The sequence below is a fragment of the Euprymna scolopes genome, chromosome 41 (assembly GCF_053919585.1).
Source record: "Euprymna scolopes isolate OS-2025 chromosome 41, ASM5391958v1, whole genome shotgun sequence".
In the NCBI taxonomy this organism is placed as follows: domain Eukaryota; kingdom Metazoa; phylum Mollusca; class Cephalopoda; order Sepiida; family Sepiolidae; genus Euprymna; species Euprymna scolopes.
In genome coordinates this window covers 64,455,783-64,481,872 of record NC_136522.1, presented here as the reverse complement: position 1 = coordinate 64,481,872, position 26,090 = coordinate 64,455,783, and the positions used below count along the sequence as shown (strand labels likewise).

The 26,090-nt window shown below is 31.7% G+C and overlaps 1 protein-coding gene across 35 annotated transcripts in view; it reads left to right on the top strand.

Moving 5' to 3' along the window:
* The window catches only part of LOC145266555 (mediator of RNA polymerase II transcription subunit 25-like), a 192,523-nt gene that overhangs the window by 113,055 nt on the left and 53,378 nt on the right, over window positions 1-26,090 (top strand). For 26 of the 35 annotated variants that reach the window (XM_080122356.1, XM_080122353.1, XM_080122344.1 and 23 more), the window contains one exon: window positions 5,330-5,460. In XM_080122356.1, the coding sequence (XP_079978482.1) occupies window positions 5,330-5,460 (131 nt within the window). Of the gene's footprint in view, window positions 1-5,329; window positions 5,461-25,469; window positions 26,062-26,090 lie in introns of all 35 variants that reach the window. The other 9 variants (XR_013864748.1, XR_013864750.1, XR_013864749.1 and 6 more) reach the window with 2 other exon arrangements.

Sequence of the window (26,090 nt, the reverse complement as noted above, 5' to 3'; positions counted from 1 at the left end):
AGTTAAAAGTACTAATCAATAAGTCACAGTCAGATTTCATGGTTAGAGTCGTTAAAACCGGAAGTAAAATCCTGTTAGTCTCGCAGAGTGCGTCACTAACCCCCAAAAAATAAAAGCAAAAAGAAAACAATAGTAATCGCATTTTTATTAATTTTTTTTATTTCTATTTTATCGAAAAAACAGAAAGCATAAATCAGGGAAAAAAGATTTAAAAAAAAAAAAACCCCAAAAAAACCCCAGCATAAGTAACGTTGTACGATTCCAAACCGGTGTGTTTCCTCGTACTGTTCCTTGTGAACGCATCCACTGCAGTGTACATGGGGAGAGGGGAAAAGAGGAATTTAATAGACAAAAGATGTTGCAAATTCCATTGAATCTAAGCGATTTTGGCAATGGACTCTCACCGGAAAAAATATAGGAATGTACCATTGTGGAGGAACTGTAGAGGTAATAGGCCTATAAGCAAACCTCAGATAATGTGCTACAGTCTACGCATTACATTTGCATGTAATGTCATGATTTTTAATCCTATTAAGGTCAAAGTTGGAGGGGAAAAAATGAGTTCATTTTATTTATATAGATTATTAAAGGAATCATTTTTAGCATCGGAATATAGGCACAAATTTTTCCGATTCTGATACCCCTGAGTTCCTAGGTTTCTGATTCTGATTAATCGTCCCAACACTGATTATTTTGAGATATATATATATATATATATATATATATATATATATATATCAGTGTTGGGACGATTAATTTGAAAATTGGAGCTTTTTGGGGTATTGGAATAAGGGGGGGGGGTTAAATTTGAGTGTATTCCCCGATGCCAAAACCGATTCCTTTTAATTATCTATTTTATTTGATTTTTTTTATAAAACGTCTTCCATTGCTTGTTAGCAATAATAAAATAAATATTTATTGATTTTAAACTTCCAGTAAGACTAAAATCTCTATATCCCCCCCCCCCCCACATGTGTGTTTTTACGTTTGAGAAAATACATGCATGTTTAAGATGTGTTTTTACAGTACTTGGGAGAAAATAACAACTTAATAGTAAAATATTTAGAGATTTATAAAGAATCGGAATCGGGAATTTCATACGGAATCGGTAATTGCATTGGAATCGGGGAGGAAAAATGTTGGAATCGTCCCATCACTAATATATATATATTATATATATATGTATCAAAATTTAGGTATTTAAATTTTATGATTTGAAGATATAAAATATAGAAATTTTTGTTTGAAAACAAAGAATACAATTTAATAAATCTGTTTCCTTAACCCATGAGGTTTTGATCTCTGTATCTTAAATGTACTTTTTTAAAAAAAACTTTAATTATTCTATGTTTATTGCTTGCAAAAAAGGTGCTAACCAATAAAAATATTTCGTAATATTTTTCCTCTGAGGAGATGAATAAGCATCGAAAACTGATGGGTTAAGGAAATAGATTTATTCAATTGTATTTTGTTTTCAATCAAAAAAATTTTTTTGATTCATTTGCTCTATCCTGTATATTCAGAATTTTCATTTAGCTGGGATTGTCTTATATAAAATATTGCATCTAATAATATTTTGTAAGACTGAAAATCACTGGATTTACATACCAGTTAATATATTTTCATTATTCTGAAGTGTATGTGTGTAAGGGCGAATGAACTCTTTTTCTGGGTCAACGGCCAACTAGCACCGTGTATATTTGTGTGTGTGTGTGTATATGTGTATTAGGGTGGAGAGGGCTCCCGTAAGCTGTGGTGAAGGCAACCTTTCTAGGAGAAGCAAATCTCTGATTTAAAAAAAACATAAAGCGGAAGACCATTACCCGTATTAAGCTGGTCTGCAGTTTAATTTGTTGCTGGCTATCTTGCTCTTGCTTGTTGCTGGATCTCAACATTTTGAACCGAGAGAGAGACTTAGCTGTCGTACAAAGCTAAGACTCTGTAACATCTTTGTATAGATACTCCCTCAGGTATTTGGGCTCATGGATTTTAAATGTCTGAGGGAGTGGCACTCGTCTGACAAGACGTTGCAATCATCATATATATATATATATATATATATATATATACATACACACACACACAATCAATGTTTGTGTGTTAGCAATATATTTACAGACCATTCAAAAAAGTTTCAATAAGGGTTACAATTTTCTCAGGATCTACAGAAAATATTCCTTCGATTCCATATGGGATCAGTAGGGACAAATATTGGTTAGGCCCATAAAATAACTGAAAATATATTAATGTTAAAAAACTAAGTTCATTTTTTTTTTTTTTTTTTTTTTTAATAGATTTTCTTCGTTGTGCCATAAAATGAAATTTAAAAAAATACTTCAGTGAAGAATTTTAAGTTTAAACATTTTAAATTATTTTTATTGATATTTTTAAAGAAATATAACATCAAGTTTTTTTTTTTTTTTTTTAAAAACACCATTGTATTTTTTTTTTTTTTTTTTTTTTACTTCACCTCATATTGCAAATGGGTTCTTGTCCAGAATTCCCCATTATTAAGAAATGAAAATAAAGAAAATTAGATGTTATGAGTATCCAAGGAGTGACTGTCCCATCTGCCAGTTTGAAAACAAATTTAAAAAAAACAAAATAAAAATAGGGAGGTAATCAATGATTCATGTTGTTCATGAAATCCCATTAATTGCTTAAAATTTTTTTTTTTTCTTTCTAAAAATAAAACTGCTTGATCAACCAACTTTGTAGTGAAACATTCTTATCAATGTAGAGTCTGTTTTTTTTTTTTTTTTTTTCTTGACCGCATTGTGGAATTCTGCGTGCGAGGGTGATGGTAGTAACCCGGTGTTCTTGGTAACAGCTCGATATTTAAATAAAAATAAGTCATCAGCAGAGTGTCGCGCCAGCCGTGCAAAATTGAAATTAGGAAAGAAAATTTTTTTTCTTATCTAAATATCGAGCCGTTACCAAGAACACTGGGCTACTACCATCACTCTTGCACCCAGAATTCCACCATGCGGTCAAGAAAAAGGAAAAAATGAAAAAAACAGACTCTTCATTGATAAGGATGTTTAGCATCGAAATATATGATATAAGCAAATAAATTTGTTTATATATTTTATTTATTTATATATATATATATATATATATATATATAAAAATGCGTTATTTTCAGTTTTCAAAATGTATTTATTTATATACGTAATTATTTAAATTTAAAAAAATTTTTTTTATTTTCTATTTATCATAGTGTTTCACTCCATTGTCCGAAGCATTCCTCCGATCTGCATCGGAACATACCTTACTTAGGGGACAGTCTATGAGGATGTGTATACGATATGTGTTAAGTTTGTTTTCCAGGCTAATTCAAGTTAAGGTACTATTTTCAATGATTGGTGATTCATTTATTTAATTCTTTTCTTACATAAAAATGAAGGCATTTGGTGACTCCTAAAATACTTTTAAATACTCTTATATCTAAAGGGAAATAACTGTATCATAAACTTGTCTTCCTTTGCCAAGAAATATTGTGAAGCATGAATTATCTGCCCCTCAATTTGATCAGACAACACTGCTGTAAACAAAATTTTAACTCTTCTTTTTATAAATATGAAATTCTTTTTCTTGTCTCATATTTTTTCCAGGCTAACTCAAATGACGGGTTATTTTTATTTTTTTTACGTTGTTTTTCTACTTAAACAAGACATTACCACTGAAGCATTAAGGGCCAGATTTATGGAGGTCATCTGAAATGAAGAGTTGTACAGAAAGATGTTTGTTTACATTACATTTAACTTTCTGCATGTTGGTACAGTTGGGAAAATAGCAGGGAGGAAATTATGAAAGCAATCTCTCCAAGGAAAGTGCTATTACAGTAGACTAAGATCATCTTCTGTTATTATAATTATCTTTCGTTCTTGTAAGTTTTTTTACATCAAATAGCTTCACACCTTGTCTGGAGCGATTTCCATAAAATAAATTTTTAGTGTTAACAGAACTGAAGAGAATGAATAAAAATATTAGAAAGAGAAATAAAAATGAGATTAAAATTTCGTACTCTTGCAGAATTTGACCCGGATCCTTGGGATTTTCCGTCAATTATGGCTCAGGCTTGACCGGCAATCACCAGATTAAGCAGAGTGTTTAAATGTTGAAATGCTGAATCAACTTTTTTGTATAAAAAATGTATTTTCTTAATCAGTTTTTTTGGTGATGGGGGTATTTTTTTTGGTTTATTTTTTTTAACATTAGTTGACAAAAAAAGGAATTTAAAAATTTTCTTAAATACTTTTCTGTATTTTCACCTAACAAATACGGCTTTCATGAAAATCATTCATCTTTTCTTATAGAAAACAACTTATTTACACACAAAAAAGTTTGCTGACAAAAAAAAAAAAAGACAAAAAAACTTTCCTATCACCTAACAATTCACGGTTAAAAAACATCTACCCCCCCTCCCCCCGACCCCGACACAAACACCCGGGTATTTTGATTTACCCAAAACTACACACACCTCCAAACACCTGGGCAACGCCAGGTACCCCCCACTAGTTGATTATATAGATCTTACCTGTCTTTTTAAATGTATGTATGTGTGTGTTTGTATGTCTGCCTAAAACTTTCGACAGAGGCGACCGATTTTCACGAGATCGGTATCGTTTTGAAGTTTGACCCTTTGGACAACAAATATAAAAAAATTGGCTAAAAACATTTATTCCTTCACCCTCAACTGCGCAATTTTCTATAAGGAGGGTTCGTTTTTGACGCGTCACCATTTTTGCAAGTCATCATATCAGTTAGAATGACTTTACTAATTTCAACGTTCTAAACTTCCGGTCGTGTCATGGAGTAGGGGTAGGACGTCAAGTTTTCTTTCACTTTCTTTTCCGCCTTTGCGTCACAGGTTCGAGCCTGCCTGCCAACTACCACTTTTTTTTTGTTCAACGCACACCTCCAAACACCTGGGCAACGCCGGCATCCAGGCTAGTTTTTTATAAATGACAGCAAAGTGCATCATTGCATTGCCAATAACAAGTGAACATTGGCTAGTCAGAAGCAAAGTTTGATTTGTCAGCATGATGGCTATTTGGGCCTGACTTTGAAAATCCAACGTTAGTGTAACTTTAAATGCTAGATGACATGGCTACCCTTATGACTTTCAGAAACCACTCAAAATCATGGCTACAATGTTGGGAACGTCTGTCTTGGTCACATGGTAAAAAAAAAAAAAAAAAAAAAAAATCCAATATAATGTCGTAACTGAAAAAAAAATTCTTTCCTTTGCAACGTTTTAGGATTGAAAATAAGTCTTTTTTCCGCCTTCTAAATTGAATATTTCTTTGATTATTTTATTCTGTAGTTCGGCATCAACAGCAGCAGCAGCAACAACAGCAGCAGCAGCCACACCCTCAGCAGCAGCCCCAAAACAGGATGCCTTTGCAGCAAACGCAGTCAGCTTTCACAACTCAGCAGCTTCGACATTTGTTGCAGGTAAAACTCCTCCTCCTCCTCCTCCTCCTCCTCCTCCTCCTACTACTACTACTACTACTACTACTACTACTACTACTACTACTACTAACATCTGAAAATGTGCTATTTTGTCTGTTTTTTTTTTATTTTGTGTCGGATGCAGGAGACATGTTTTGCTTAAGTAAAACAGTCTTTTTGTGGTTAGAGATCTACGAAAGGCTTCGGAAATACATAATTGTCATTCATTCATTTTTTTATTTTTATTTTTGGTAAAAAGTCATCCTAAAAAGGAATCAATTATACTTGAGGCACCCCACAATAAGCAACAGCCTAAAATGACACATTTTGCCTTGACACTGACTTTTGAAAATTTTTACTTCTCTTTTAATCATAAACAAAAAAATACCAACCTCTGCAATAGTCGAAAGTTTTTTTGTTTTTTTTCCCTGTAAGCAGCTTTGATACAAAACAGATGTTGTGAATCCAAACTTTGTTCCTAGAAATATTTCTTCATCTTTATACAATTGTTAGAGTATTGTACTCAGGCTTCTCCATGTTTAGTACATGATATTCAGCATCTGAAGAGAGTTCAAAGACGGTCTACTTAAATAGTGCAGGGTCTATTAGTTTTTGGCTTTTTGATTGACTCCTCCTTCAAACCATCTAAACAATAAAATACATTTAGCCTTCATAATAGCTTAAGACAGGGGTCTTCAAACTACAGCCTACGGGCCAGATCCGGTTCGCCAAAGTCTGTAAACCGGTCATGTTGAGATGTTACGAAAAATGTAAAAATATTCAGGAAAGATTTAAAAAAAAAAAATGTAAATGTGTGAAAATATTCAGGAAAGATTTAAAAAAAAAAAAAATAAAATAAAAAATGTAAAAATATTCAGGAAAGATTTAAAAAAAAAAAAAAAAAAAAAAGTGTGAAAATAGTGTGGTTTTTCCTTTTGTTCAGAAAATGATTAAAAGTATGTGGTTTTGGAGAACCGGTTTCACTAAAAAGCAAAACTAATAAAAAAAAAAAACTGTATAAAACAAGTGTAGGTTATTTAAAAAAAAAAAAAAAATTTTTTTTTTTTTTTTTTGCTTGTGTAGTTCTAAAAAGTCAGCAGTAATTTGTAATTTAGCCTCCGCAATACCGAAACAATACATAATTTTATTTACAAGCACTTGTTTTTTAAACGCACAGTTTTATAATTAAAAAAAAAAAAAGTTGGTTCTTGACCAGAATTCTCCCTATACTAAAAATAAAAAAAAAATATGATGTACATACCCGTGATGAAACGAAAATATCGTATTCCAAAAATCATGTAAATTAATAAAGTGGTTTTATTTTTAAATGAGGAAATAAAATTTTACGAGTAATAAGAGTGAATGTTTTGTCCGCCAATTTGAAAATCTAAAAAACAAAAAAACAAAGGGAGATAATTCAATAATTTAAACTGGCGAGTTTTGTTGTAATGCCTACGAATTTCCATTAATCACTTAAAAATGATTTTCTTTAGTTTACTCACGTCTAGAACCTCTGCAGCAAAGAGGTGTAATTCTTCTGCATGTCAGGTATTTATGATGAAGGGTACAAGTGTTTCAGGTTCATCAGAGCATATTCCATTGAAGTACTCATACAATAGGCACATGGTTGTAACGTGGTGATGGGACAGGGGTTGGAGCTTATTGAGAGTTCAGGACCTATTAAATTGGACTCTGTTTTTGAACTCTGTCTAAGAGGGAGAGAAACTTGTGATAGAGGCACGAGCCCAGATGTGGCAACAATCAGGGTTCTATGGGCAGGTTTATCTTTAGTTGACCTTTGTCTAAATATTTTCGTTTACTAGCCAAATAGAAAAGTTACCAGCTATACCTATGTGATTTTAGGAATATGATACCTGTTTTTGTGACGAGTACATGCATCATAAAGATTTCTTTTTCTTTTTTCAAGAACTAATTTTAGATATGCACCAAATTTTATGTTGATACTTGAAGGTATAAACATTGAATTCAGATGTTTTTTTTTTTAAACAGCCTTCGTTAAAAAGAACGAGTATGTTGTTCTAATAAACTTTTATGGTTTCAATAATTTAACTCTGCTCATTTTATTTAAAGAGAAAAAAAAATGGTGAAAAGGACATTTCTTTCAACTCTGTCATGAGCTTTGGATGATTGTTGGTGAAAAGAAAAATGTTACTAAAAGATGAGTGTTTTATTATTTCTAGTCGCCACTTGAAAAAAATCACTTGCAAATGTGACTGTTTCACTCACAACATAAATCATTGGTGAATTGTGGCTTTGTAGAGATATACTGTCAAGCACGAGTAATTTTTTTTTTAGCATGGTAGAGGGAGCCCAACCTTCTGTGCAGCAGCCTTGGCAATGTCTTCAATCCAATTCCTTTGAACACTAAGACAGAGCAGACAGTTAAGATCAGGTTTTACATCAGTTTTTCTTGTCTTAACTAAGGCCGAGGGTGCATCTCTCCTAGTACAATTAAACATGCCCCCCCCCCCATACTAACTTGGAAATTTCTACGTCTCAGTACATACAGTGCCTGTTAATTCCAAATGGTCACCCATCTCAGATTGGCCAGGCTCATTGTTGCTTAACTTCAGTGATCTGGAGAGAATCGGTGTGTCAATGTGATTATGCTCTGTGTGTATATACATATATATATATCAAGAATTGTAAAATTCAACTGAATTAAAGGAATAAATTATAAGATGGTCAGCATCATGAATTTTGGAATATAGTTTTTTTGTCATTTATTCTCTATATTGCTATGTAATTACATTGAGCTTCTTAAATAAGGATTGGTATATATTATGAATATACTTCAGTAGAAATATATATATATTCAATTTATTTTTACATAAGCAGTAATGTATTGCTACACAGTCATGAGCATATTTCGGTCATCTAGTATTTAGTAACTAGAGATGTGAAAGTGAAGTTAGTAATAAAAAAAATCAAGTCATCTTACAGTAAAATGCTGTTTTTGTCTGTTGGGATGAGAGAATAAGATAGTTAGGGTTTAAGAAGTCGGGTTGGAGACAGCGAAAGATCGGCACACAGAAAATAACAACCTCAAATTATATATATATATATATATGACAAAAGTTTATATTCCAAATTTCAAGATGTTGATCATCTTACCGTTTATTTTTTAACTCCATTGACATTCACTGTTCTTGACAGCACCTGTTTTGTTGCGCAAAATCAGTCACGTAATTATATAAATTATTGAATTTATTTCACGTTTAACGCATCAGAAGAAAAAGCACTTATCAATATTAAAAGAAAATAAATGTGTGTGTGTGTATATATAATATATACACGCTTACCTTCCCCCACTCCGACTCTGAAAACTAAAAACAAATGAATAAAAAATATATATAAAAAAAGCAAGCAAGAGATAAACATAAATAAAAAAAAAAATAAACTAATGAATAAAGATAATTCTTATCAAAAAAAAATTAAAGTCACCACCAAATACAGATATACAACCATAAAAAGAACCTAAGGATATGGGAAATTTTAAATCAAGGACAATAAATAACCACCAAGCTAAGATAACTACCCCCCCCCCAATCCCTACTGCTCACAATCACAAAGTATACCCCCCCCCCCCCCCAGAATGTAGATTGCACCCAAATATCTTATAAAAACCAACGTGGTCTTGACACCCGTTTCAATATCAATTCTTTTTTGGTCTGATGAAGTGTTGTCACAGATTTGGGACTCCACTGAAACATGTATGCACAGATACACACACATGCGCACACACACACACATATATATATATATATGTATTATTTTTAAAAAATACATATGCCGCTCCCAATTTGGGGGTATCAAAATTGGTTAAAGGGAAAATTATTCCCAATTAGCATTTAGGTAAAGATGCACTTTCGTTTGAATTCATTCAAAAAGTATTGCAAAAGAAATAACATATATATATATATATATATATATATATATATATATATATATATATATATATATATAAAAACTTGTGGAAATGTAAATTTAATCAACTCTTTTGGATTTTACCATTATTGGATATTTTACCCTTTACCAGACTATCCATTCACGTGAAATCACCTTTTTCTTCACTATATTCCCTCTGCTTCACTATTTGTTACCAAGTAAGATCTATGGCTTACTTGTAGTTTTATCCAATACTTTTGCAAGCAAAATCCGATTCCGCATTTTGCCTATCCCTACACTCTGTTGAAGGGAAGTATTTCTTCGAAACTCCGGATTAAGGACTATCCACTTATTTTGTGCTTCCTTTTTAAAATTAAATATGTTTTTAACTCTTTTTCAAAGTGTTTTTTTAACATGTTTTATTAACTACTTGTTCTTATATAAAAACAATAAGAAGTGATCTATAGTGATAGCTAATACGATTGTATATCTAAAACCAAGAATAAGGTTAAGATTCTCCAAATTCATACTAGAATTGTTTGTGGAGTAATAGATAAAGTATTAGATAAAATTTAATTGTAAGTTACTCTTCTGGAGTTTGAAGGTTCAATCCTCAGTGCGGGCGACATTCAAAAATACAATTGCAAATTACTTGCAACTTCTAGTGATTATGGCTGACGAAACAAGAACATGCTAACCTTTATGGATTAAATAAAGGGTTCCGTTTGAAATTCCATGAGTTGGACAAAAAAAAAAAATTCCTTAGTTCAACGAGAAACGGTGAAAAAGGTCGGAGGTCACATCTGTCAAGATGAGAACAGTAGTTCGAATAATCCAAATACCAATTAGCAATACTCATTTGAAAAAATTCAGAAACGGTGCTTCATATTCTATCAAAAGTCCGCCATCATATATATATTTCTTTTTTTTTTTATACTCACGTTTACCTCTAACAAGGCAGATTGCCATTTGGACCTAAGGAGCTACTATGCCTAGGAAAGATTAACAAGATGTTGGTTTGCATTACATTTAAACTTCTGCATATCAGTACAGTCAGGGAAGCAGGTAGGAAATTCCAAAGTCTAGCTGTACGAGTGAAGAAAGTATTAAGAGTAGAAGGCTTTTCAGCATTTAGCGACCTTTACTGTGAAGGGGTGTGATTTTGTTGCTAAACGGGCTTATTGAAGGTATGTATGTCGAGGGGGCACAAGTGTAATGATGTGGGCTAGGACAACAGCATATTCTTTTCATTGTTTTGACTCTCTAGTGTGTATCCGTTGATATCTTGTATGCTTTGTTTATAAAGTGATGTGGTTCTCGGTTGATTAACTGTCTGATATATACTTGAGTCGAAACAATGAAAATAATATGCTGTTGTCATAGCCCTAGTAATGAGTTCATTAGAGCACATTTCATTAAAATACTTATAAAACAAGCACAGAGATACAATATTATGGTGATGGGACAGGGGTTGGAGCTTAGTTGACAGTGCGGGACCTATTAAATTGGAGACTCTTTGTTCTACTCTGTTCAAGATGGAGAGACAAGTGGTGGCAACAATATTCAATGTATGGGCGAATGGTAGGTTTGTAAAGATACAGGATACTCCCAGGTGTGAGTAATCTTCTAGCACGATAGAGGGAGCCCACCTTCTTTGCAGCAGCCTTTGCAATGTCCTCAACGTATGCTTCAAACTAGATATAAATCTGACATTTTCCAATTTTGTTTGACTGATGGTAATGACTTACTGAAATTTATCGTCTCCTGTTGGCTGCCTCTAGTTCTAAGTATTTGAAATTTTTTTTTCAGCTGGGATCGATTTAACTTAAAAACGTGTTGAAATATTTTTTTAATTGCTACACTTGAAAAGGTTTGTTATTTATTGTGTTGTTAAAGATTGACATCATTTCGAAATATGCAAGGGGCATTTTTCATACCATACCTCGTATTGATAATTTATTGGCATGAAAGATTTTCCAGAAGGTAAATCGAATTTTCATATGACAAAATGCAAGAGTGCGTACATTTTTTTTTCCTTCTCCATTGTTTTTTATTCTTTCAACTGTGTATACGAAGACATTTGATTGGTAAAATTTCGATCTGTTTTGATTGTTTAGTTTGAAATGGCTGTAAAATTGTTTTGTATCTTTTACAACTCTATGTAAATGTTTTTTATTGCGGAAGACGATTATTTATGTACAATTTAAATCTAATTTGATAGTATAATTTGATGAAACGGCTGTAAAATTAGAATAAAGATTACTTGGCACTTTTGTAGGTTGGGTCAAAATCCAAATATATAATTGAATAAACAGATAAAATTGTTTTTAAAACATAAAAAATGCAAAATATTTTATTAAAAGAAAGAAGAAAAGTATGATTCAATTCCTTTTATTCAAAAAAAAATTTTTTTTGAAATATTTCTGATATATTTCGGACCATAACAGATCCATCTTCAGAGAGTGAATGAGTTCTATTGCCTGTCTTTTTTTCCTTTGCAATTAAAAAAAATTTTTTTGCATTTTTAACATGTTCTAAAAATGTTTTCTCGGTTTTTTCAATATTTTTAAATTCTCAATATGCTTCCAAGAGCTTTAATACAAATTCATATATATATATATATATATATATATATGAATAAAAATACAAACGATGGTTGACATTAAACTTTTAGTAGATAAATGGTAATTAACATTTTGTCCCTTTTTCAGGGGATATCATCATCAAGATTGAGTTAAAAATGCTGAGGAAACGGGTTACAGGCCTGTAACCCGTTTCCTCTGCATTTTTAACTCAATCTTGATGATGTCCCCCGAAAAATGAAATGTTGATTACCATTTTATTTATTTTAGGTTTTCCTTTTCATTCACGTGTGTGTGTGTGTGTGTGTATATATATATATATATATATATATATATATGCACACACACACACCTGGCATTACCAGGTTGAAACATATTGGCAGGTGGAGAGTTTAGTCACATACTATTCAAGCTTCACTAAATATTCTAACTTCTTACAATTTTCGTGAAAGTGAACCACATTAAATTCATGGAACTATAAAACACATCATCTATGAAAATAAATGGGGAAATAACTCTCATAATTTAGAGAGGGTGAAAAAACTCTCACAGCTTCAACTTACTTCCATTTTTAAAGGCAATTGGTGTTGGTTAATAATAATTGAAAATAAATCAAATAAACTTTTAATATTTCTAAATAGAACAATTAAAACAATTCTATTACAACAAATAACATGGAGCTAGTTATTAAAATAGGTTTTCTTAAATGCAATATGCAAATGATGTTACTTTTTGAATGTAGATTTCTTTTGAATAAATAGTATGTATCGAAATCATGCTGGAATGAGTGTGTAAACGTCCATTTTCAGTGTGAAAATTAATTTGTGAAATGTGGTGCCTTTTGTACATATTAAATTGTTAACAAACAAACAAATGGACATACAGGAATACAACTTCAATCTAGTATACAAATTGGTGGACCTGAAAAATCTTTCCCCTTCTCTCTTTTTTTTTTTTATCTTTTTTTTTATCTTTTTTTTTCTCAATTTTTTTTCAGCAGATTATCGAATAGAAATTAGTGTACTAGATTATCAAAAAAAAAAAAAAGTCAATATTTAAATATTAGTAAGGGGTGCTCAGTTTCTAATGCAACATTCTAGTAAATAGATCACCTATTTTAGAACCACTCAACGTTTTTAGGCCAAATTTCGTGAATTTAGCTTTTTTTAAAAAAAAATTATTTTAAAAAGTGAAATTCAAAAAAGGTTAAACTACTTCAAAAAAAAAAAAAAAGTCTAAATTCATGAAAACATTGAGTGGTTCTAAAATTGGGTGATCGATTTACTAAAATGTTGCATTAGAAACTGAGCACCCTTACGTATTTAAATAATTTTTTTTTTATGATCTGGTAGACTAGTGTCCATTTGATAATTTGTTGAAAAAAAAAAAAAAAAAAGAGAAGGGCAAGATTCTTCAGGTCTGCCTACAAATTAAATATTTGTATAATTTGTGTAGTAGAATTCTCGTCCTAGGACAAATAAAATAAATTCCTTGAACAGCTGCTTTGGGTTCTTATTCAGAGTTCAACCTAATTTAAAAAAAAAAAAAAAAATTACAATGGACTACTTGTGCATCTCACAATCCTCGAGACAAGACTTGGCTAATAGACTACTTGTGTATGCATACTTGGCATCAAAACTGACCCACTTTGCTCAACACTCTTATCCCTTAACCTGAAATTAAACCAAATCTTCAAGACTGATGTTTCCCATTTTGAATTTTGTAAACCACTTTTCCAAACAGTTGATTCTCCTATAGCAATGTCACTGTACGCTTCACAAGTCTCTTTGAAAATTTTAGCAGTTTCTCCTTTTTTTTTTTTTAAAAAAAAAAAAAAAAAAAAAAAGTATAACTACCCAAACATGAAATTTGTTGCAATCCATTTTGTTGTAATGAGGAATACCTGAAAATAAATTCAAAACATTTTGTCGGTAATGGAAAATGTATGTGCAACACATGCTAAGGTTCATCTGTGATTTAACTAAACAGTTGACTTGTTGAGGGCCTTCAGAAAGTTGTATTTTTAAAATACTAAGGTCTTCTTTCCGGACAAGCTAATACAATCTAGTTGCCAACATTCTAACTATACCTCTGAAGATCTCTTGTTAATGATCCAATCTATTGTCCTCCCCTTACCAAACTCACAAAATCACTCGACTAGCTACAACTACTATCAACAATTTTCTCCACTTTCTATCTGTGCCTAAATCTAAACAAAAATTCCACAAACACAACTTCTTTCCTAGAACTGCCTGCCTATGGAACACTGTTCCATTGGCCTGCTTCCCGGTCGACTACAGTATGGTGGTGTTCAAGTCTAATGTAAACAAGTTGTTAAACTGTCCCCTTAAGTAATCAGGTTGTGCCCAACTTACACCATTAATTCATTGACCCTTATCCTCAAGTGGCCTTTGGGTCTTGATAAGTGGTGGCTCCCTTGTGTGTGTATATATATATATATATATATATATAACGAAATTTCCGGACAACCTAATATAACATAGTTACCAATTCTAACTATACCCCTGATGAAGATCTCAAGCTAATGGTTTAAACATTCTAGGAAAAATTTAAAAATATATATATATATATATATATACATACATATATATATAATATATATATATATATGTAATCTCCATTAAGTTATATATTGTTTTATTTTCATAAAATGTTACAGAAAAACAAAATGTTCATCCTCGTCACTGTCCCTTTTGGTCGTCTATGCTAGTCCTAGCTAGGTTTACCATTCAGCATAATACCCCAAACACATCAGGGGGTCGTCCTACTTAAGATTCCCTGAATCAAATCAATTTTTTTTTTTTTTTTTAAATTAATAAAATATATTACTATGAGTAAAATAAAATTGTATAAGTCAATTAAATGTAAAGATATATTTAAAAAAAAAAAATTTTTTTTGAAATATTTTTTCATTATTTGTACATCTTTACGAAAGACTTGAGAGTGAATTCCTAATATCACTAAATTTTTATCAAATTTATCTCTTGATCACTTAGTTTTTTTGTTTTTTTTTCTCACTTGCTTTTTATTTTTTGGAGTTTGTGTCGATTTTTTAAATAAAAACAAAAAATTTTTAAGATTAAAAAAAAAAAAATTGATGCTTGTGCAGTAGTTTTTCGATTTCCAAAAAAATGCATTTTATCTGTGCCTAAACCTAAACATGGATTCCATGAACAAAGCTTCTTTCCTGGAACTGCCTGCCTGTGGAATTCTGTTCTGTTGGTCTGCTTTCCAGCTGACATTATCTTCAAGTCCAATGTGAACAAGTTCTTGTTCAGTCGTTCTCGTAAATAATCTGATTATACTAAATTATCACTACAAACGATTATTAACTGCCCCAATGACAATACACACATTAACCCTTATCCTTGAGCGGCCTCCAGGCCTTGATATGTGGTGACTCCTGTGTAAAAAAACAAAAAAAAAAACAAAACAAACTGTACGAACTTACATGTCATGTCGAAATTAATAAAAATTACGATTAAGATCTGCTGGAAATATTTTTTATAAAAAAAAAAAAAATAGGTATTAGCAATCTGCCATTTTCTGCTTTGAAATGACACTTAAATTTTGTTACAATCATAGATTGCAGTTACCTTCCCTGGATTTTAAGAACTCTTAAGCTTTAACAAACACAGTAAAAATATCAAACTAGAGTATTACTTGCTTTGATTGGACTATTGTTCTCATTGTTATTTGTGCAACGTTTCGGTTGGCGTAGCCTTCAACCATCGTCAGGCATGTTGGTTGCAAATTTTTTTCACACGTACAAAACCACAGTGGGAAAAAAAAAAACCTCCAAAAATACAAAATCATCTATGGAGCCAGTAAGTTTTACCCTTTTCTTTTCCAAGATGGTGATCAACATTCCTGTCAAAAACTACATCAATCGACATGTTGCATAAATAACACTCAAGATGAGAACAATAGTCCGATGAAAACGAGTAATACAATCAATCAATCCTCATCTCCAAAATACAGAACTGTAAAACGATAGGATATTATTTCTAAATTATTTATAACAAAAAAGGGAGATAAATGTTTGATTACTCATTAACTAATTATAAGTTAAATTTTTTTTTTTTATAAAAAATTTAGAAATGATATCCCTAGTATTTCATTTGATATTTTTTATTGCCTTTATATTTTTTCTTTTGTAAATTTGCTTTCAATTAGAACCTTAATACAGAACCACAGAAGTGTAAAGTTTCTCCCCTTCCCTTTACCAAACATTGCAACTTGTACACCTGAAGGTCGGCAATTACATCGACCAAAACGTTGTGAAAATCACTCAAGATGAAAGCAGTAGTCCAATGAATCCAAATAATCCAAATAACAAATCCTCATCTCAAAAATTACTGTCAATCATTAATAAATACGATAGAACTTGATAATTCAATAATAATGTTGGGACGATTAATTCGAATCTAGAATGGGAAAAATCAGAATTTTTGGGGGTATCAGAATCTGAAAATTTCTGGCTCTTTTCTGATGCCAAATACGATTCTCTTGTCTTTTCTAAATTTGATTTTTGTTTAAAATGAAATCTTCCACTGTTGGTACTAATAAAATAAAAAAAAAAAAATATTGATTTTTAAACTAGTAAAAGTAAAATCCATAGATCATTCCTCATGAGTGTATTTTTACATTTGCGAAAATATATTCACATTTAACATTCATTTTTACTGTAATCAGAGGAAAAAAAATAACAAATCTATAGATAAATATTTAGAGATTTATAAAGAATCGGAATCAGAATCGGTAATTGTATTGGAATTTGGAAATATATGGGAATCGCCCCATTACTAATATATAGTTGTTGTTTCACCATGTTTCAGCCAACTAATCCTCTGGCTTTCTTCAGATAGGAATGCTGAGTTTTATAACCAATCCTCTGGCCTGCTTGGGTAGGATTGAAATTGCTATCTTCAGACAATGCTCAAATGGAACTATAGTCAATGCCTCTATTCACTCCGCCATGGGCCCTGAAGGGTGATCAAGGCCAGACGATAAGTTGGCTGAAACGTGGTGAACAACTATGAAGATGACAAAAGCAGTCCGCAAAAGAATCAATAACACAAATTTTTTTTACTTGTTATTTTTCTACTTCATCACTTTTGGAATTTTTACCAATTTCGACATAAGTATATAATCGTGTTTTTTACCAAAATGCATTTATTTGAAATTGAATTACAATGTACATGCACCACAATTTTTCTTTTTTAATTCCATAATCGAATGTCATGAATACACTCTCGGATATCTTGATTCATCTTCGGCGCCTTACAATCTTATTGATCATTTTTTTTTTTTTTTTTTTTTTTTAAACCAAACCCCGTTTTGCACACACACACACACACACACACACACCAATATCCAGGTACCATCTTCAACCTGGCAAAGAACAGGATCTCACCATTAATTCAAAACCTCTTCCAAAACTTTTAAAAACATTTAAAATATTTCCTGACTGTTACTTCTTTTTCTCTACAAAATGGCCGACCCTTCTTATTTTTTTATATGGCCTTCACATCTCGTTTGAGTACTCCACCGCCTCAAGTCGAACTCTGGTCTGTGTATAATTTCCTCATCCCTGTTCTTTGCTGGTCCGTCAGTATCAACGTGTGGTTTCCGGGTCTCTTGTGTAAGCATACAAGGTGCTGATCTCTGTTGGTGTCTGCTGGTATAATTGTGCCTTTAAATTTTTGAGATGAGGATTTATTTGTATTATTTGTATTCTTTGGGCTATTCTAATCTTGAGTGTTATTTTTACAATGTTTAGGTCGATGTAACTTCTGACCATCTGCAGGTGTATCTTGTCGAACTCTAGAATCTGCATAGAATTTCTAATGGAACCTTTCATTTAATCCACGGTGTAGCATTCTCGTTTCATTGGCCGTGATTGGGTAAAAGTCCTAAGTAATATGTATTCAAAAATTTTTTTCAAGTTTACAAATTGAATAATTCTGGAAACTTAGAGTATAAATATTATCAAAATTTATTAGACAATCCTAATCGGATGAAAAAGCTCAATATCTGAGATAGAGCATTAATATCAAAATTAGAATTTACCATAATTTATTATCTGACAAAGTTGAAGACTCCTATCCTTTGTCGAATAAAAAAAAAAAAAATTTTAAATTCTAATTTACAGAGTTTAAATTGAATTTCTTATCTATTGTAACTAGCGGAGGTGCCTGGCGTTGCCCGGGTGTTTGGAGATATGTGTGTTGGGGGGGGGGGTTAGATCAAAACAAAATGGCTGAAGTTATAACCCTGTTTAAAATTTAAAAAGAAAAAAGTTGCCCGAGTGTTTTGAGGTGTAAAAGAAAAAAACGTTTTGGTAGGAAGGTAGGCTCGAACCCAAAGCCTTGATGCAAAGGTGGAAAAGAAAGGCCCCCCCCCCCCGACATCTAACCAGCTCGGCCATGAGAGGAGAGGAAGGGAAAAGTGTTTTAAGTTAACCTGTTTGCTTTCCTGGACAACCGGCACAAGTGCCAGGGCGCTGCCTTTTATATGGATTCAGTTTCGCTTTTATACTGAAAAGCGAAACAGACGCGGCGAATGGAAAAAAAACTCGAAAATAGCGTGTGAAAAGGGGGCCAAATTAAAGATAGACGCAACCTCCCTTCGTAAATCATGGATATTATAATTTAGACTGTATATAAAAAGTTTTAGGAATGAGTGAGCACCCCGAGCGCCCCCACCCTAAATATACACACACATTTTAGCTTTTATATATAAGTAGTGTAATGAAGAGCATAATCACGTTGACACACCGGTTCCCAGCAGATCATCGAAGTTAAGCAACTTTGAGTCTGGTCATTACTAAAATGGGTGACCAATTTGGAAATTCCAGGCGCTGTATGTATGTTGCAAAAATCTAACGTTATCTCCCCTAATAGGGATATACATGCGACTGGGGATTGCTTGTGAATATCATACTCCCATGGATTTTCCCCGTGCGGAGGAAGCCGGTTAAACCTAAATAGAGTTAGTGCAGTTTCTCAAACACACACACACTAATCAAGTGCAAGCCGACAGAGGTTAAACAGGTTTTCTAGTGCAGATGGGATCAAACCAAATCAAAGTGGTTGATTCTGGCTTTAAACTAGAACAACCTTGACAAGGGTTGAGTGCATAATGACGTGTCAATTATGTGGGGACCCATATCCCTCCTCTGCCCCTAAAATATATAGAAACGCACATGGGACATTTTGAATTCAGTTAGCTGAGAGAGACCGGCAGAGTCGAGTAGGAGAATGAGAAAGTGAAGACACAAAAAGAGACCTTTGAGTCAGCAGTAAACACATTCCCCGTGGTATAGTGGATAAAGTACTTAGTAAAATTCAGTTGTAAAGTTACACTATTCTGGAGGTTGAAGGTTCAATCCTTAGTGTGGGCAATATTCAAAAATACAATTACAAGTTAAGACTTTTACTGTCATGGCTGAGAGAATGAGAATATGCTACCCTTATGGGTGCCATTTGAAATTCTATGCAGATTCTCATAGAATTGTCTGCAAGGATCTGTGGCATAAAATTCAGGTGGTTAAAGGTTCAATCCTTGGTGTAGGGGCGACACCCAAAAATATAATTTAATTCATGACTGAATGAAGGCATGCTACCCCTGTGGATTAAATAAAGATTAAATCTTTATTTAATCCACAGGGGTAGCATGCCTTCATTCAGTCATGATTCCAGAGTTAGACAGAAAGATCCCAGAGTTCAACAAGATACATCTAAAGGTCGAAGTTGCATGGCTGAAATGTGAAAATAACATTCGAGATGAGAACAATAGTTTGAAGAATCCAAATAATGCGAGTATACGCAACCTCGTTAAAATCTAGTTATTGTTGATTCTGAGTTTGCTGGATTATGCAATCTCTCTCGATGTTTGGAGTCTCGGATTTAATTTTATTTTTGTCATCATTTCTTCATATTTATGATTGGTAAGTCATATTTTGTTGCTCTGGTGCTTCCATATTATAATAACGAAAAAGTATTGAATTTCAAGTAAAATAAATGGTACTTACGTAATTGTCATGCAAATAGTGACATATCCAAAAATTAATGAAAACGATAACGTAGAAAAATAATTATTCATGAAAGACAGTTGCGATAAAGGTAAAGAGTTATACTGGGTTGGACATATTAGATCACGTGATGTAAGCAAAAGGGGCAGTAACTCCGTTGCTACAATACGTAGCAGACAGAATGTATTCAGAAAATTGTGAATTTTTTAATAATTTATTTTAAATGTTTAGATAAAAAAATGATTGAATTTGTGAGAAATTGAAAATTAATTTCTTCCCCTCCAATCTGTAGATTTTGAAACGAAATCGTTAGATTTTATGTCTTTTTTGTGAATAATTATTTTTCTACCTTTATCATTTTTTGTAATTTTTGGATATGTTACTGTTTGCGACATGACAATTACCTGGGTTCTGTTTGTTTTACTTGAAATTCAATATATTTTTCATTATTATAATGTAGAAACACTGTTGGTCTCTTTGTTTATATTTTAATTTTATTTCCATTAAAAACAAAAATTGACTTTTTGAAATGCAATATTTTTTTTTTTTTCCGAGTTGTTTATGAACTGTTTAAATCGACACAAACCTGCCCTTGAACAAACACACGGGTTAGAGCAGCCTTGGTTGTTTTAGAAAAGCAAAGTAAAACTAAGAAGAAATTCTTTTAAAAAAAAAAAAATGAATAAATAAAAAAGTATATGGATTTGCACTGTATCTTTTGTCAGTCTCTGAACTCACTCGCTATTCTGGCTACGGCCCTACAGTACTTGTTCATATACTTGCATTGTACGGTCAAAAAACAAAACAACTTCTGCAAAACAAACAAAAAAAAGAACCATGCTGTAACCTCTTCCTATGTGATAATATATATATATATATATATATAAATATATACTAGATGTAAAACTTTTATTTATAAAAACATTTTTGTTTACACATTTGCAGGCATGTTTCAGTCAAAACTGTAAGACAGCAAGACATTTTGAGGCGGTTTTTTCTTAAAAGGGTTTGAAAGTGGTCTTGTTTCAGTCAAAGCTATGAAAACAGTAGCCTGAAGAAGTCTTGATTGAAACATATCAGCAGATGTTGGCAAACGTTAAAGATCGCACCGGATAAACAAGGTCATTTGATGTTGGGTTTTATGTAAAAAAAACAAAAAAAACTTGGTGAAACTAAAACGAAATATGAAACCAGCAAATGTGTAATTATTTACAAACAGGACTCTACAGACAAACCTATCTTTAGTAGACCTTTGACAACTAAATGTTTTTGTTTACTAACCAAACCCACATGATTTTTAGAATATGACATCTTCGTTCTGTGATGACTATATACATCATAAATATTTTTCTGTATTTTTTTTAATAAGTGTAATTCTAAATGTACAACAAATTTTATGTCGATACTTGAAGGTATAAAGTTTCTAATTTCTTCAGATTTTTTTTAAACGGCTTTAATTAAAAAAAGAAAATAGTGTATTGTTCTATTAAACCTTTATTATTTAAATAATTTAACTTTGTTCATTTGAAAAAAAAACAAAAAAAAAACAAAGTTGGAAAAAATTTTTATTCAGTAGAGAATTTTGGAAGATTGTCAGTGAAAGAAATACAATCGGCAAAAGATAAGCATTTCATTATTTTTCGTTGCCATTTTGAAAAATCACTCGACTGTTTCACTTGCATTGTAGAACCCTGAAAAAACTTATTTTGAAACTGTGATTCTTTCGCAGGTTTTAAAATTTAATCTAAGTATAAAAATATTTCTTTTACAATATTTTGTTTCTAAATCTCTATACCAGTTAATTTTTGCTTGCTTGTTATCGTAATACAAGTTTATATGAATTAAAGCCTATTTGCAAAAGTATTTTTCTTTCAAAATTTAAGTCTCAGTGGCAATTTATTGATTCATTTCAAAATTGTCAACCATCTTCATGCAAAGTTGGAATATTATTTTTTCAGTCTGCTTGAAATCATTGTCATAAACATCTTTTACTAGAATTGTTAGACATATTCTAAGAACTCAGCAGGCATTTTTTTTCTAGGCTGTTGTCTACATATATATATATATACTCACACAGGGTGAGTCACGGGGAAACGGATGTGTTTAGAATATGTTTAGTACATGTTTTTATGTAAATTATAAAGTTTTTTTTTGAAATATTCAGTTTTGTTTTCCTTAAAACCATCCATTTTCGTTACTCACCTTGTGTGTGTATGTATATATATAATATATATATATATATATATATATATATATATATTATAGTATTCTGAATTTTATTAGGTTTATGTAATTGATTATTCAGTAACGGTTCATATACCTATAAATTTTAAGTCGGAATGAGATGACTTAAATTGTAAGCTTCAAAATGACCATATTTTGTAATTGAGCATTTATATATTGTTTTAACAAAATCAAGACATCAAAAAATGGATTGATAGCAACAAATAGTGTATTTCATCGAATGATGAAATACACTATTTGTTGCTATCAATCCATTTTTTGTTAAAACTTGTATGTGGACACTTCACAACCTATATACTCAACAAATTTTTGATCTACAGAATTGAAATTTGGTATATACTAGCAATGGGAAGATTCCAAAATTCCATTCTAAATTTTTAAGAACTCGGCAGCCATTTTCTTTCTAGGTTGCTCTGTGTGTGTGAAATATACATATAATAATAATAATAATAATAATTCTTTATACCTACAGACACTAGTATTTCATGCTTATGCAATCATCAGTGTAGGGGTGACAATTACTGCTAGTCGTGAAATTCAAACCCAGCCACAAAGCCTCCTTTTACAGTTACAAGACTAAAAATTTTTCTTTCTAGGCCTCTGTGCCTACATATTACCCATTTTTGTTAACACATAATTCTCGAGGTACAGAATGAAATATTTTGGTCATAAGTTATAATGTATTCATTATTTTAGTACTGATATAGCTCGACTGAAAGTATATCCCTGTTTATTTTTGGGTAAAAATGTGGTTCTTGTTCAGAATTCCCTCTCATATTTAAAAGAAAAACAAAAATCTGTATGGAGTACATATGTGACAATATGAAAATCTCATATTCCAAAAATTATGTAAATTGATCGAGTAGTTTTATTTTTATGAATAAAATCAATTTTAAGTGATTAACAGGAATTTGTGGGCAGAATCCTGCAATTTTTGAAAGTTTTGAATATTGTTGAATTATCTCCCTTTGTTATTTTTCAAAATGGCAGACAAGACAGCTGTTCCTCATTTACTCATATTTTCATTTTTTTATTTGAAAATAAAGCTACTTATCAATTTACATTACTTTTTGAATATATTTTCGTTTCATCACACGCGTATACATTTTTTTTTTTTTTTTTTTTTTTAATATAGTGGGGATACTGGACTTGTTGGACGTATTCTAAGAACTGAGCGTAGATTTTCTTTTTAAGCTGCTATCTCCACACATAACTTATTACACGAAATAAAAACCGTTATCAGAATCAATTAAATGTGGAAGACGGCTTGAGGTGTTTCATATCAACAACAGAGCCTAGGATAGAATTGCTAGCTAAAAAGGTACTTGTACAGTTTAATCAACACATTAAAAAATAAAAATATCGAAAAAAGGTTATATTTTACATATCCGTTTTGGACTGAAGATCTCCGAAAAAAAATTTCATTTAATTTGATCGAGTAGGTTTTTATTTTTACAGTGGAAAAACACATTTTTATGAGAGCGTGTTGAAATCAGCCATTATGGAAATTTTTAACACGCCACAGGGAGATAACTCCATATAAAGTGCCGACACTCCCTCCCCATCTTTATTACTAGCTTTTCTTCCTAAAAATCGAACCTTTTGCTCGGTATCATAACAAATTGTTTTTTCGCTGTAAAAAAACAAAACAAAAAAAACTACTTGATGAAATTAAGTGAAATTTTTTTTTTTTTTTTTCAGAGAACTTCATTCCATAACTGATACGTACAATATAACCTTTTTTGATATTTTCATTTTATAATGCCTTGATTAAACTGTACAAGTACCAAAAACATTGCAATACCAGCCGTCTTATTATGGTCAGTTCTTAAACATACTTTTCATAATGGTGGAAATTTGTGTTTGAATAATTTTGAATTGATTTATAATTAATTGATTTTTGTAGCAATTTCGGAGTTGTTTATCAATAAATTTAAAATTAATCATGGATTTACGGAATGTATACTTACTTTACAAATAAATCTTTAATTCAATAATTGCTGGAAATGGCAATTTGTTGCACAAAAAAAAATGAGTGAATATATGATTTTAAGGATAAGGGTCGCTTCCTCATTAATTATTTTAAATTGAGTAGCGTATTTGAAAGGTTGGGAACCCCTGGTCTACACATTACATTTTTAAAGCATTATTTGGTCATTAAATTATTAATTGAACCAAACGAGTGGAACAGAAACAAAAATTGTTTTTTTGTGCTGGTTCGTATTTCCTTTCAGTTCTGTTTTTACATGAAACCTGACATTGGGTGGCTATTTTGAAAAAAAAATTTTTTTTATTTATTTTATTTTTTATTTTTTTATCTGAAACGATTTTTAACATTTGTCTAAAAGTGAAGTCCAAAAACTGTTTATATAAGTAAAGTTTTATACCTATTAAACAGCTCTATTCATTATTGAGCACTTTTATATAAATACAGTAAGGATTCACTGAAATTTTACCCCTGTGTATCTATGTAAATATATATTTATTTTAAAATTTAGCAAAAGGAGGAAAAAACCCCAAAAACATTGGTACTGTCAGTTTCAAATCCAGTATAAGGGGATCAGTTTATGGTTGAAAAATATTGGATCCTCTTCAGCCTCTCTTTACATCTGCCCCCCCCCTCCCCGCCCAATGATATAAAAAAGATATAAACAGAGGTAGAACAGAATCCAATATTTTTTTTTATCATAAACTTAAACGTGCCTCCGTTCAGTCTCGAAAGATAATGGATACTCTCTGTAAGGGCAGCTGCGCATGTAATTGTGAAGCAAGCGTTGCACAATCTCCAACCACACCTCTCCTGAATCGGCACTGCTGGAAACAATTGAGATAAGCAAAGAGGATATACATCACCTGGAATCCCCAAATGGTCACCCATTTTTAGTACTGAGCAGGCTCTGTTGCTTAACTTTGGTGCAACGTGATTATGCCGTAAACGAATCCCCTGATATCAGATTTGAAACCGACAGTATCAATGTTTTTCTAACCTTTTGTAAAATTTTAAAATAAATGTTTTGCTCTTATATTGAATATTTTCTTTATGATCGAGCACTGTCCTGGGGTTCTTTGTCACAAACACCTCACAGTTATATAGATATATATATATATATATGAGGCAACCTGATTATGTAGTTGTAAAAAAAAAAAAAAGTAACCCTACTGCCATGAAGCTATTGATATAGCGAAGTACATACAATGTATTATATTTTGAACTTATAAAGGTTGAATCTGCACAAGGCAAGTGGAGGCCAAGAGGCAGTGAAAAGTCCAAGCGGACAGAGTATAGCCAGATAGGCGGAAGGAACAGGAGCAATCCCCAATCTTGATTCTATAAACGGAGTCAAAAGGTTGCTCGCGGCACGCAATATAACCGAGTGAATTACGAGGTGAGAGGGGACGTTTCTTTTATGTTGTATCGTGTATGCCTCAAACTGTGTATGTCTTTTGGCTCTGTCTGTTATCTAGGGACTTGACGTAGCTCCTGTCTGTTACGACCGACTGAGTGAATGATACAGAGAGTGTCACCGGGTGTGCCTCTGAGAGTGATAGGCGTATATATATTTTTTTTTTTTTTTGCTGACAGTGTTGTCTTATTTAGTTGTTACTTTTATTTTATTTCTTTCTTTCTATATTCTTATGGGAGGCGGATTAAATTCCATCCACCCTTCCTGACCCCTGATCCTTTTTGATGACACGAGGTCAGAACTTTGCAAGATACTGCTTTCTGTCTTTTTATTTATTTTTTTCTTCTTCATTTAATTGATTGAACACCCACCAAAAACCCTTTTAATGTTTAATATACAGTTGAAGAAGGTATGTTTAATATACAGTTGAAGTTTTAA